Source organism: Erithacus rubecula (genome assembly GCF_903797595.1).
Source record: "Erithacus rubecula genome assembly, chromosome: 3".
Classification (NCBI taxonomy): Eukaryota; Metazoa; Chordata; class Aves; order Passeriformes; family Muscicapidae; genus Erithacus; species Erithacus rubecula.
Window position 1 is genome coordinate 102,859,810 of NC_136689.1, and position 13,507 is coordinate 102,873,316.

Below are 13,507 nucleotides of genomic sequence, written 5' to 3' on the forward strand. Positions count from 1 at the left end.
AACTGCTTCAAAAAAAGCACTCTGTCAGCACACATAATACCCTTTCATAAAAGAACAGCAGTAATATTTACTTATCTTTCCCCTGAATGGAGACTCAGTATTTCTTATTTTAAAAAGCTTCTGTCTGGGCCGCTGCTTAGCTTCACTTCCCACTCAGGTGACCTATTGAATCTTGGCTGCCCTAGGGAAATCTCAGAAAAAAGAAGTTATGCTCTTTAACTCTCCTACATCTGAGATACTTTGGACTTGCTAAACTCCTGCCTCTACTGGTAAGGACATTGTCTTCACAGATCAGTAGTTAACCTTATACCTGCAAGACTGCAGTACACTGGTAGAAAAAAAAATGTTTTCAGAGGAAGAACACTATGACATCCACAAACATCTCACTATTAAGTATTTCCAACTTTAATATCTTCACTGTAGAGCTTTAGCCCAGATGAAAGACATGTGCGTGTACAGAACCCAAAAATGAATACAGCAACAATCATCAAGGCATGAGTAGAACTGTAAATATTCTAGCAGGAGAAGAAACCAAATTACTCTCCTATCAGTAGCTTTGCTCTCTTATACACACTGCCTATAACATACCCCAACACTTTATATCCTATGCTCCTCTGCATAAGGAAAAAAAAAAAAAAAACAACAACAAAACAATCTTTACTAGGCAGCCCATCTGAGCATAGAGAACCTTCCAAAAAACTTGTTACTTTCAAACAAGATTCAAGCTGCAGTAGGTATTCCTAGTACATTTCCTCTCATTTGGAAGAGAAGGGAAGCAACAGGATCAAGTCAGTAACTGACCAAGAGCCAATAAAGGTTTTATTGATGTAGGTAGACCTCAATTCTCTCAACATCAAACAGCTCCTCCTGTGTTCAGGCCAATCATCAACCATCTGAAAACTGTTCTCCTTCCACAAGCATACAACCTAAACAGCATTCCAGTTGTTCAGGGCATTGCCTATAGACCTTGACACACTGAGGGCAAGAGCTGAACAGAATGGACAACATTAATTCCTCTGTGCTCCAGTGACTGAAAGAAATAAAAATAAAAATTAAAAAAATTGGGCTGTCACTTGTTTCTAAGCACAAAAAGAAAAGACCAGAAAAACAAAGGCACTGGTTTTATCACCTGAGGGACTATAGACTCTACTGTTCTAAGTCTAGTTCAGTAGCCAGCCAATAGATGATCCCCTTACTAGACCTAACTCAGAAATCTTATAATTAATCTCTTTCTTAGCTTCTCTGATTTTGAGCCTGTCACCCCTCTTCATCTCTCTCTCCCACACACCAGAAGACTCCCAAGACCTTATTGAGGTTAATGTAGCTGCTGATATTGCCAGGTGAAAGAAAAGGACTGCTGATGGATGCCAGGACTTCTCCAGCAGATTTGCACAGGGTGCCTTTATCAGCATTTCTCCCTCGACTGCAGATTTCCATCACTGCTCTCCTCACCTGCACCCCCACAGAGAAACAGACAATAAAATTTCTCTTTAAGGAGTCATCTGGACATAGCCTACAGGCACCCTCATTCACAATACAGTAAGGTAGGAAGCAGGTCTAAGTGGTAACAGCCATACTCACACCTGTCTCCCAGAAGACAAGTCAGAAATGTATCAAAGACAGCTATTTGTATGCCAAAGAGCATGCAAGCATTCACTCACAAGAACGCACACAGACACATCTAACCTTCTGACATTCAATTATGTTTCCAAGAAATCTCAAATAAACTAAGGCACTGAACTTCCAGAGATTGGTATTTACCAGTTGAACCATGTGCACATTTTTATTTACATACAAGAGACAGCACATTACGCCATGGTAAAGATAACTAAGTTCAAGGACTATGACCCACAGTATTTTGATATTAAAAAGCTTCTCCAGAAGTGACAAACTTAATTTGTTATGACAAATTCTTCATAGCTGAAATATGCAACCCATTTAACGCAAAAAGCGAAGAAACCTTTCCTGAATTCCTTATCTCATCAGCTAAGGCTTTTCATCATCTTGTAAACAAGTCCCCTTTTTAAGACAAAAACAAACTAGAAAGAATGACAACATCTGCAAAGGTTGAAGATCAAAGGGACAAAGAGACTACAAATGAAACCAGCTTACAACTGCTCTCCGTTCTACATTCATGCAATACGAGCTCTTAATTTACTGTTGCATATAACCCTTGATGGTAAAAGTGAAACTTAAGAGTCAAGATACTCATCTGCACACTTCACTTAAGCACTAGATAGTGAAGAAGCAAGGTAAAAAAGGGGAAAAGCTAATTTTTTTAAAATAAATAATTTTTTTCCTATCTATTTTACACAGCTTTGGTACAGGTAGTTGAAGTACTAGAGATGAATTTTAAACTCATTCAGAAAATCTAGCAGAGAGAATAGCGTGAAAAGAACCTTAACTTCAACTCCTCCTACAACTACATAAAATAACTCGGGACACAAAAACTACTAGAATCAAACTGCTTTAGGAATGTAGGTTCTGATATTTGCTAGGAATATTGCAAGGCAAATCCTGCTTTGAAACACGACTTACTAACCTTGTGCCAAAGTCACTGCAGAAAACGTTTCAAGTTGTGCTGGCTGGCTCCGACACCAATGCCCGAGTAAATACGCGGATTAAAGCAACCAAGTTACATTCCCTTCTGCCCTCGCAGGTTTTAACTATTCTGCAAAAAAGTATCCGTGCTCGCATCTGCTTGACACTGAAGGGTTCATGCCAATGTCAAGAAGGAAGCAGAGGCACAAGCAGCAGCCCCCAGCCCATCACGAACGCGACATACCGCGGGACGATCCGGGCAGCCCGTTCCGAGGGAAGGCGCCCCGGCTGCAGCAGCAGCAGCGGCAGCAGCGGCAGCAGCACCTGCCGGGGGAGGCACACACGCCCGGGCGTCCCTTCACCTTGCAGCGCACGCCGCGGGCTCCGCGGCCGCCCCGGCGCGGCGCAGGGCGGGGCGGGGGATCGCGGCCGCCCCGCGCAGCCGGGGCGCGGCTCCGCGCAGGAGGAGGAGGAAACCAGCCCGAAACCGCGGGGCGGCCACGCCGGCTGCCAGCCGGGCTAAAAATGGCCTGGCAGAGCGAGCGAGCGCGCCCGCCCCTGCCGCGCCCCCGCCCCGCCGCCGAGGCAGGGGCGCTGCCCGGCGCTCACACCCGCGGGCTGTGCGGGCTCCCGAGCCCAAGGGGAGCCCCGCACGGAGCCCCGCCGCAGTGGGTTATTTTTGGAAGCTCCCCCCGCCCCCGGCTCTGCGGCGTCACGGAGCGGGAGGGAGGTCGCGCCTTTCCCGGCTCCGGGAGCGCCCCCGCCCCACCGCGCACAACGCGCCCGCACCGCCGGGAGGGAGAGGCGGCGGGACACGGAGCGACCGAGAGCACGCTCCTGCACCATCGCCAGCGCAGCTGGAAGACGGCTGAAGCTGCCCCTTGTAGCAGTTTCATCTGCGGACTGCGCGATTATGCTACAATTGCCAAAGCACGGTGATAAGTAGCACTAAATAAAGTTTCCTCTGGAGAGCCAAAAGTGCGCTCGCTGCGGTTGTCCTTACTGAAGTGAAGGAGCCTCTGCTCATTAGTCAAGCAGTAGCTTCTGGTATGCTGACAATTTAAATTAGAGGGGAAAAGAACGCTCGTTAAAGAGGCAGGATAAAAAAGCACCAGGCTTGAGAAAACGTTAATTCTAGAGATAACCAGATTTCATGGGATATGTACAAGGTTATATATATTGCTTTACAAATGCTAACAAAACAACAGTCTAGAAATCAACACTGAACAGGAAATAACAGGGCCCTGACTTATAAAGGACAACAAAGCCAAATGCTGTGGCTTGAAGAAAGAGCAACGATCAATGAATTTAGCTTCTTGGAAACCTGCAAGTCTTAGGAAGAGATTAAGGCATCTTTAAAAGCCTGCACTATATTCCTGAACTCAATAGTTTGAAGTTTAAAAATACCAAGACAAAAAACTCTCCAGAATCACACCTTCTCCCTGTCATGACCGACTGATTTCACCAGCTCTGGTGGAAAATCAAGTTCACATCTCAGCCCATCCCTCTGTGCCCAAATGTATATGCTTCCAGATTAAATTAAGGCCTCTATTACACCTACTGAGACTATTCAAGTTCAAGTAAGGTGAAATTACAATTTCACCATATGTTCTGCCATACTCCACTCGGGAAAGCTATTTTCGTCTGGCTTGAAGCAAGATGCCAACACAATTAAGGAATACTAACTAACACTGTACACCCACTGTTGTAACAATTTCCCTCTCATCCGCAAATGAAACTGGTAACTTGAATATCAGACTTTCTTAAGGGGAAAAACTCAATGTAAAAAAAAAAAAAAAAAAAGCAGTGCTTGTTCCACTCTGCTAGAAGTTAAGTACGTCTAAAAGACTCGTGACTGGAGACAAAGGACTTGGAAAGGAATGAAAAAAACCCAAACCTAGACAATGGAGCCAGTGTTTGTGGCTCACTGTTAAATAACTGGAAGACTAACAGCACCAACACAAACCTCATTTTGAAACACGGCTTACTGATGACAAGAGGAGAATAAGAACCTAACCCAGGGATTACAGTTAGCACAGTATATGAAGACAAGTTTATTCCATGGTACCAGGGCATCTTCAAGAAGGAAGAAAAATACCAGCTCTCCTACTCTAGGAGCTAGTGAATTTGACATATATTACAAATTGAAGTGTTTGCATTATGTTTAACACTATACAAGATATTTGTTACTGGGAAAGTCAGAATTTCAACAAATATCATTTGCACACCCACTAAGCACATGGTCTGAAAAACAAACTCAGAAGCAATATTGTTCAACATTTCAGTTAGCTAGTAAAAATAAAATTAAAAAATCTGAAAACTAATTTTCTCAATATTTTGACCTTCAAACTGGCAAAGCAACAGCTTTATTGAATTCAAGCATTCAGTTTGAACTTTGCAAGCAGTAGCTTGTAACCAAAATGTCTCTTTTTGGAACACCCAAATACTAAGACATCTTTTTGACAAGGCATATACCTACTCTTTCTCTAGAGGTATGAATTTTCATACCATTCAGTATACAAAAGGAGAGCTTACCAGCAACATGAAGTTGTATGGGTTTGTGTATGTATTTTTGTAACAGGTTAAGCAGGGAACTAGCCAGATATGCTAAGTTGTTCAAACCTTAATAGACCCACGCAGCATACATACCCCTTCTTGCTTTGTGAATAGGTTGAGGCACTCAGCCAGAGCCTCACATGTTTCCTGGGATACTTCAGAGACCACATCAACTTTCTGCAGGAGGGGAGAAGATATTCCTGAAAGCACAAAAATATAAGTAATGTCAGAAGGATTTTGTAAACTACAGGATTCTTCTAATTATTTTTTCCTCTAAGTTAGGTTATGCAGGCATAACACAACATTCACATGTTGCAGGAAGGCTGGTGCATTGCAAGATCTGTGGGAGGTTTGGTCTTTATTTTCTGCCTCCTTTCCCTAGTACTGGTATAAGAGGCACATGAATAGATTGAGTTTCTCTTTCAGCATGGTTTAGAAAGCAGAGGCAGTAAGCCATGGCAGCAGGACACTGGAAAAGGGACTAGCAACAATCTACTTTTAACCTCTTTCTAGATTTTAAAGCTTCAGGTGACAGAACTTAAATAAAAAGAATTCTGCACTGGTTTAATATAAATAAAAGTGTAAAATGTAGATTTTTTTGCCTTCTTCCATACAGAAGAGAAAGAGCTTACCACAGTGCTCAGTGTAGCTGTAAATTTAGGTTTGAAAAAAATAGATGGAGCTGTAACTACAAGCACACTGAACAATTAAAGATCTTATTTTCATGGACTCATCTTACGTGTAAGTAGTACAGCTTGTCACCTCATATCCTGACTTCTATTACCATTTACAGAAGGGACTGCATGTCTATAGCCAGCAGGAAATGATGATAACTCAATCAGCTGGTAGAAATTATTTGAGTCAGTCTTTGAAGTTTTGTGATGTGCAGCAATTCCTCAGAAATCAAGTAAGCCATTTTCCCAGGAAGCAAAGTCGTTGCAATTAAAATAATTGCAACATTTAGTGCCTGCAGACTCTAGGCTCAGTTGACACCATTTAGTAACACTAAATGCTTCAAGTTGATGTCACACCACTGAAGATAAAGAGGTTCATCAGTGACTGTACCTGAATTTATTTTTAAACTTACACTGCTTATGCAGGACAAGATACATTACATATCCACACACTAATTGTGATCTGTGATACCAGAGCTCACCAATGACTCCAATTGACTCTTACAGCAGCTACTAAGAACAGTCTCTAGAAGGAGGGGCAGCACACTGAATGCAGGAGACATCTTTATTTGTAATATACAAGATGCAAAAGTCTCAAAGATAACTGGACTCAGAATAGCATGTTGAAACAGGGAGAGAATTTTAAATATCAGGTGCCAACATAGCCATTTTTATATTGCTCAAATGTTTTTAGGGAAAACTCCACACAGAAAGGCATCTAACTCAGAAATTTACATTCTTCTGGAGACAGAGGATTCAAATACTTTAAAAATACCACAACAACAGGAGAACTAGAGCAGTTGTCTCTTATGACCTATAGAAGTTACACATGAACCCTGAAAGAGTTCACTGACCTTGCAAGTTACAAACACTCATTGGAAGGAAAACAGGAACTTATTACTGCTATTGGCCAAGACTAGCAGTTTCTAGGAATGAGATAGTATCTGCTTTTGCTTTATTATGAGTATTGGTTGTTTAAGTTGTGTATTTCCTTTCTAAATTTTTTTTCTTGTTTAAAAAAGAACATCATTGGCTCTTCAGGTCAGCACTTTGGAGTCAGGGAGACTGCCTCTACAGCTACCAAAGGGAATTATCCACCTTAGACTAATTTTCAAACTGAGTTTTTTTATGAAAAATTCAATTTTATGTAACAGTAGTTACAAATCTTTACAATAAGACACTTATGCACATTTTCAAATGTCCCTCTGCCTCGTGAAATACAAATTTGGTAATAATTCAGCTAATGAAAAAGACAGGGTAACATCACAGAGTAACTCATCCCAGCAGCATGTGGAGATAAAGCTGTATTTTAGCCTCCTTTTGGAAAGGCACAGAGATGAAAGAACTTTTTTCTTCTCAAAATTGGTATTCTATTACAGACTAGGGATCTGTATAGACAAACAACTTGTTCTCTAATCTGAACTGCATTTAATAAAACAAGTATAAATCTCTAGCATCTTGATGCCTGTGATATATTTTAGCAGTTATGCTGCAAAAATCCAGGTACATATTAAGAATTATAACTTGGGATGAAACCTGAGAAGCTCAAATCTGGCATAAAAGTCATGGAAAAATCTGTGGAATACATCCCATTGTACCATCCCTCCAGCTCCCTGTACAGTTTTTTGATTTCACAGCTCTTTTTACACAAAGAGACACTTATGCACTACAATAAGCTATTACTGCAGATTTTTTTAAAAAACCTTGAAAGTGGACCCCTGTGTTATATTTTTATGATACTACTCAATAAGGACTATATATAGCTAGAGGCAGTTTCACTGCATTTACAGCTGGTAATAAAATTTCTTTCAATCAGCATACTTTTTAGTTGTTTCTCCAAATCTGAAATCTTAATTTCTAGCAATTACTATAATGCTACTTTATTTGAATCTTTTTTCATGGGGAAAAATTGTCCTCTATTTTCAAGCTCCTGAAAATTTGATTTTGGGGAAATAAAAGCTTCTCATTAAAAAGAAAAGATTAGTTGCTTGGTAAAAAACTACATTTTACATGAATAATCTTTACCTTTTGTAGCATCCAAAGATTTAACCATTGCAAGGAAGTCTGAAACCTCTTTACTGAGTCTTTGTTGGCATGCTTGTGCTTTCTGAAAGACAACAAGGATAGCTAGTTCAGAAGAGCCTTGTTCTAAGGAAATTGTATGTTTACTTTTTTTACTATAGTGAAGTTTTAAAATTTGGACAGCACTAAATCTTAAAAAAGATTCTCAGCCCACAGATTGATATATTAAAACTTAAACAAATTACTTAAACTACCTTTAAAGACATACAAGCTAACAGAATATTTATGAACATTTTATCACTGACCAGATTTTGTTTAATTTAATGTAGCAAATTAACCCCCAAAGCTTTGTTGAATGTGCCACTTTTGCTTTTTCCTTCATTCTTTATTGAGCAACTTAAAAATCTGCAAAGAGAAAGTGCTTGTTTTTTGAGAAACTTAAGGACAAAATAGGAACATTCACAGGTTAACTGATAGCTGGCAAGTATAGTGGCATGCAGAAACCAACCCCAAGATCATATTTCAAGCCCACATTCAAACATGGATTTATGATAAAATCATAGAATGACTTGGGTTGGAAAAGACCTTGAAGATCATCTAGTTGCAGCCCCTGGCCAACCACACCTTCCACTGGCCCAGGCTGCTCAGAGCCCTATCCAGCCTGGCCTTGAACACTTCCAGGGACATCCACACCATCTCTGGGCAAGCTCTTCCAGTGCCTCACCACCCTCTGAGTAAAGAACTTCTTCCCAATATCTACACAAAATCTCTTCCCACTTATCCTATCACAACTGCATCTCGTGTGTAATTGCTATTACACAGCTGGCCTGTGTAAAAAGCCAGTTCCCCTCTTTTTTTATAAGGTGTCTTTAAGAATTGGAAGGCCACAGTGAGGTTGCCCTGAAGCTTTTGCTTCTCCAGCTCTCTCAGCCTGTCTGCAAAGGAGAGATATTCATTCATTCCAAATGATCACCTTTGTGGCTCTCCTCTGGACCTGCTCTAACATGTTCACATCTTCCTGGTGCTGAGGACCCAGATCTGGATGCAGCACTCTAGGTGGGGTCTCATGAAGGCAGAAGAGGGACACAGAATCACCTCCCTTGCACATCTGCTTTTGATGTGGCCCAGGATGCAGTTGGTCTGGGTTTCAAGTGCACTGTTATCTATTAAATAATACAGCCTTCTGCAGGTTGCTGGGGACTGCCAGTCATCCTCCCACCTCTGCTGTACCATAAGCAACTTTAAGTTCTTGTACTACAAGGAATGATACAAGCTGCTTGGAATTTAGCAACATGAAGATTTTTGCACTGCAGCATCAACTTTCCCTTAAAATAGAAGCTTTTAGCAGTACATGTATAGCAAAAAGAAACACAGGCTGAATGCAAGAATTACCAAATACTACTCATTTTCATTGCAGATATGAGCAGTCACTGTACAATGCATCTGATGTGATCTGGGGTGATAAAAGATCGTTGCTGAAACACTTCATTGCCTGCTCTGTAGAGGCAGAGCCCAATGTGGGTTAGACTGGAGGATAACAAGTACAGTACACAAGGCTCCCTCTCCTGGCTGTAACTCTCAAACATCTTTCTATCTTACAGCAGTGCTAGCAAAAGTGAAATCACAGCCCTGAAGCTATGATAAATGTAATTTTAGCCACACAGTCTGAGCAGGAATACATGACAGCAAGCAAAGCAAACACAAGCAGCATTTATACATTCATGGGAGGAATAAGTTCTTTTAGTCAAAGGCATATTGAAGTATTTCAACACAAAACAATACCAATCTACAGCTGGCCAGACTCATGAGCCAAGTAAGTATTCAGCACATACTTTCAGAGTGTCCTGTAGGTCTGTAACAGATACTGCATCATCTTCATCATCACTACTCAGCTGTTCCTGTGTGCAGTAATGAGTGCTATATGCAGAGTGCTCCTCTATTGCTTCCAGCCAACTCTGGAAAGGAAAAAAAAGTTAAACATTTCAAAGGTCATACCCAAAACAAAATATCATGTAAGCAGAACAACAAAATTTTCTCTTTATATAAATAGTCATTAGTAAAATGAGAAATCTCAATAGGCAAGAAATAGATTGCTAGAAAATGTCACATGTATCACAGATGAAATATTTTGTACAGGCAGACTTAACTTATTAACCCTTAAGCACAAATGTAACCCACCCCTTAGTCTATCCAAGGTCACATAAAAAAAAAAATCTTATTAATGAAAAGACTGTAGGAAATATATTTTCCATCTTCGGGTTTCTGTTCAGACAGCAAGGTCCCTGTGACAGAGTCTGCCTTCTTATACATGACAAACTGCACAAAACCTAAAGCACTATCATAATTAAGAGGTAGATTCCTTTCCTCTTCATTTGATCACAGAGTGGGTGAGGCTGACAGGGACCTCTGAACGTCATCTAGTCCAATCCCTCTGCTTAAGGCCCACCTAGAGCTGGCTGGCCAGGACATATAGATGGCTTTTGAAAATCTTCAAGAATGGAGATTCCACAACTGCTCTGGGCCCCCTGTGCCAGTGAATGGTCACCCTCACACTTTTTTCTCATGTCCAGAGGGAAATCCCTGTGCTTCAGTTTGTGCCCATTGCCTCTGGTCCTGTCACCAGGCACCACTGAAAAGAGGCTGACTCTGCCCCTCTTTGCACCTCTCTCCTCAGGCATTTACATACTTAGACAAGCTTCCCTGAGCCTCCCCTTCTCCAGACTGAGCAGTCCCAGCTCTCAGCTTTTCCTAATAAAAGTGATGCTCTGATCCCTTCAATCACCTTAATGGCCCTTTGTTAGGTTCTCTTTAGTATGTTTGTATCTCTCTTGTTGTGAGAAGCCCAAAACTGGACTCCAGTCAGCACTCCAGCACTCCAGTTGCTCCACCCCAACTCCATCTCTAGTTTGTACACCTGTAGAAGTACAACAGTGAATATACTACAAATAGCCCTAAAAAAATTCTCTTGTTTCAGAGACACCTTTTCAGAAAATATAATTTATTAGGTCATCTGGGAGTATGGTTAAGAATAGAATGTACCATTAAACATTCTTTTGTCTGGGATAATGAACCATGAAAGTGTAACAGGAGGTTGCAATAGAAATTTACCACATGGAGAAGTGAATGAAAAACAGGAAGTTAGATAACAGGGCACAATACAGGCACAGAACTAGAAAACAAGGTAGCACTTATTTTAAAGAAGAGATAATTACAATGGGTCCATTTTCTGCTGTTTAATCTATAACCATGCTAGAAGATTTAATATCTGTGCTTAAGCTTCCAAGTCCTGCTGATCAAAATAGGAAACATGCTGCTACTAATGCACCCAGTAGCATGCAAATTATTAATGACAGAAGTTATGGTATTTTAATGCATTTGATAAAAGAGTCATTATTACCTCTCTAGTTTGAGAAGGAAGGCTATTTTTAGGGATCTTGAAACGATGAACAGTGTCATCAAAACATCTGACAGAAAAGAAGCAACTGTCTGTAGATTTTACCTAGAGCAAGGTGGAGAAAACATGAAATTGGTATATAATTAATCATTCAGAAAAAAAACAGAAGTGTAAGCAAAGTAAAAAAATTGTGCTTAACTCAGAAGTTTTTGCCTCAGTTTTGACCAAAGTAATTGTAGTTTACAAAAAACTCAGAACAGTTTTCAAAAATGTACCATTATGATTAGTAATAGTTAGTTGCGATTAGTAATATAGAGGTTCTCATGTCTAAATATTATACTTCCATTTATTTGCACCACTTGATTCAGACAAAACCTCAACAGTTCAAGATCACCAATATTAAGGAATTTGTAGATACTGAAAAGCAAGTCACTTTTCCACACTATATGAGTGCAGTTTAACAGAATTTGTAGTGCCAAACTAGGATAGGCCAATTATAGAAATATGGAAAATATCTTAAATGTACTTTTCTTAAACACTTCATCTTCCTGGGCATTTTAAATGACACCTGGCCTTTGTTTTCTCTGTTCACCCCTTCCAAAATGGATTCCCACAAGCATAATAGAAATCAGGGAAGTTTTGCAAACGTCAGCTTCAAAATTGATGTCAGTCTTTCAGCTGCGATCAGCTTAAGTTATGCAATTGGTCACAAGAACCCAGGGACAGCTAAGGAGGAACTGGAGCTTTGGCTATTCCAGATCACATGCTACAAATCAACCCAGTCTGCTTTCAGGATGCCTTGTGTGTCTAAATCTTCAAGACTTTAGAAAACAAGTGAGGGAGCTTTATGGCCACTTTACATAAAAGAATATTTGCTGGACAGGAACAAGAGTTTCTTTCAACAGCACAAGCTTTCTCCCTATTTTGTAACAAAGATCAGGTTACCAATCCAGCAGAAGTTTTCATTAACCAGGAATGGAATATAATGGAACACAAAAAACCAACTCAGTAGTTACAACACATTCCTACCGTGCAGACAGCTTGTGTTAGATGCTTGCATCCCTGACGATGATCATTATGCACTGCATCAGCTCTTTGAAAGAAGAAGAGATTTAGTGAAGACAGGAATTATTTAAATGGCTTTTCAGAAATTTAAACACAGAACTTACTGTCTCCGATACCAGGAAAGCACTCCATGCTCTAGAACTATCCAGTAGAGTTTCCAACCAAAAAATCGTGAGTTCTAAAAAGGGGGAAAAAATGTCCAAGTAAGCTTAACAGAATACTTTTAGTACAGACAGCTCAGTGTGAGCTGCAGAATTGAGCTGAGTGGTAGGAGCCTGAGGCAAGAGACCATAAGTGGCAATGGCTCTTTGATTAGCCAAGGGCACAGGGACTTGTGGTGCCAGGACCTGAGGACTCAGCAGGACAATCCCAGATTTTCACACACTTAGACTGCAAGGGCAGAAAACCCAGGGGTCCCTTGGTTCAGGTACCACCTCAGAGGCACCAGCTCAAGCTGCTATCTTGTTATTGCACAATGATTGAAGTGGGACTCAGCTGTGGGAAACCAAGGGTCAAGTTGGTAAGGAAACCTTGTCTGAGTGTGGTGAGTTTAGGGACCAAGCTGGGCACCCATCAACTCACTGGAGTCACCAACTGCAAAGGGGCTTCAGTCCCAGCAGCTAAAAGTCTCTGGTGGAAGAAGTGTGATGGACAAAGTGACTCCTGCATAGTCAGGCAGAGAAGCTTCCTTAACACTTAAAACTAGTAAACATTACAAAAATCCTTTAGGTTCTGCATATCCTGATTATCACAGCAATCTGAGAATATTTTACAATTACAGCACTACTCTTGTTTGTGGAACTACCTAAAGATAAAAGTTGAGCCTGCTATTCAGTAAGAACTGAAATATTAAAATGTTGCATTTTTTAATATTACAGGAATTGTTGGTCACCACACAATTCTATGAGAAACAAAACACATTGAGATATCCAACTAGAATATTTTATCTCTCAAGCTTTAGTACACAGTTCTCATTAAAAAAAAGTTCCTCATATTACAGTTGTGTTATAGGAAAATTAATACTGAAGAAAACGTTAAAGATTTCACTAGGCAACATAATTAAGCATTCATGTAGACCTTAGATTCACTTGAGCAACACAGCAAAATGAGCTTTAAACTTTTTGAATGCCATCTTCCCACTATGTTTTAAAATTTTCCAAAGATGCTGGCAAAATACAGTTTCTTAAAGACAGTGTATCAGTCACAGATTATCTAAACTATTAAGGAAAGAAAAAAAAACAAAACAAGCTTTTGC

General features: G+C 40.4%; 1 protein-coding gene across 6 annotated transcripts in view; it reads right to left on the bottom strand.

Moving 5' to 3' along the window:
- OSBPL1A (oxysterol binding protein like 1A) overlaps positions 1 to 13,507 on the bottom strand; it is a 75,843-nt gene that overhangs the window by 43,157 nt on the left and 19,179 nt on the right. For all 6 annotated transcript variants that reach the window (XM_079300784.1, XM_079300781.1, XM_079300783.1 and 3 more), the window contains 6 exons: positions 12,357 to 12,430; positions 12,217 to 12,280; positions 11,191 to 11,292; positions 9,626 to 9,748; positions 7,797 to 7,878; positions 5,191 to 5,297 (listed from right to left, as the gene is read on the bottom strand). In XM_079300784.1, the coding sequence (XP_079156910.1) occupies positions 5,191 to 5,297; positions 7,797 to 7,878; positions 9,626 to 9,748; positions 11,191 to 11,292; positions 12,217 to 12,280; positions 12,357 to 12,430 (552 nt within the window). The remainder of the gene's footprint in view (positions 1 to 5,190; positions 5,298 to 7,796; positions 7,879 to 9,625; positions 9,749 to 11,190; positions 11,293 to 12,216; positions 12,281 to 12,356; positions 12,431 to 13,507) is intronic.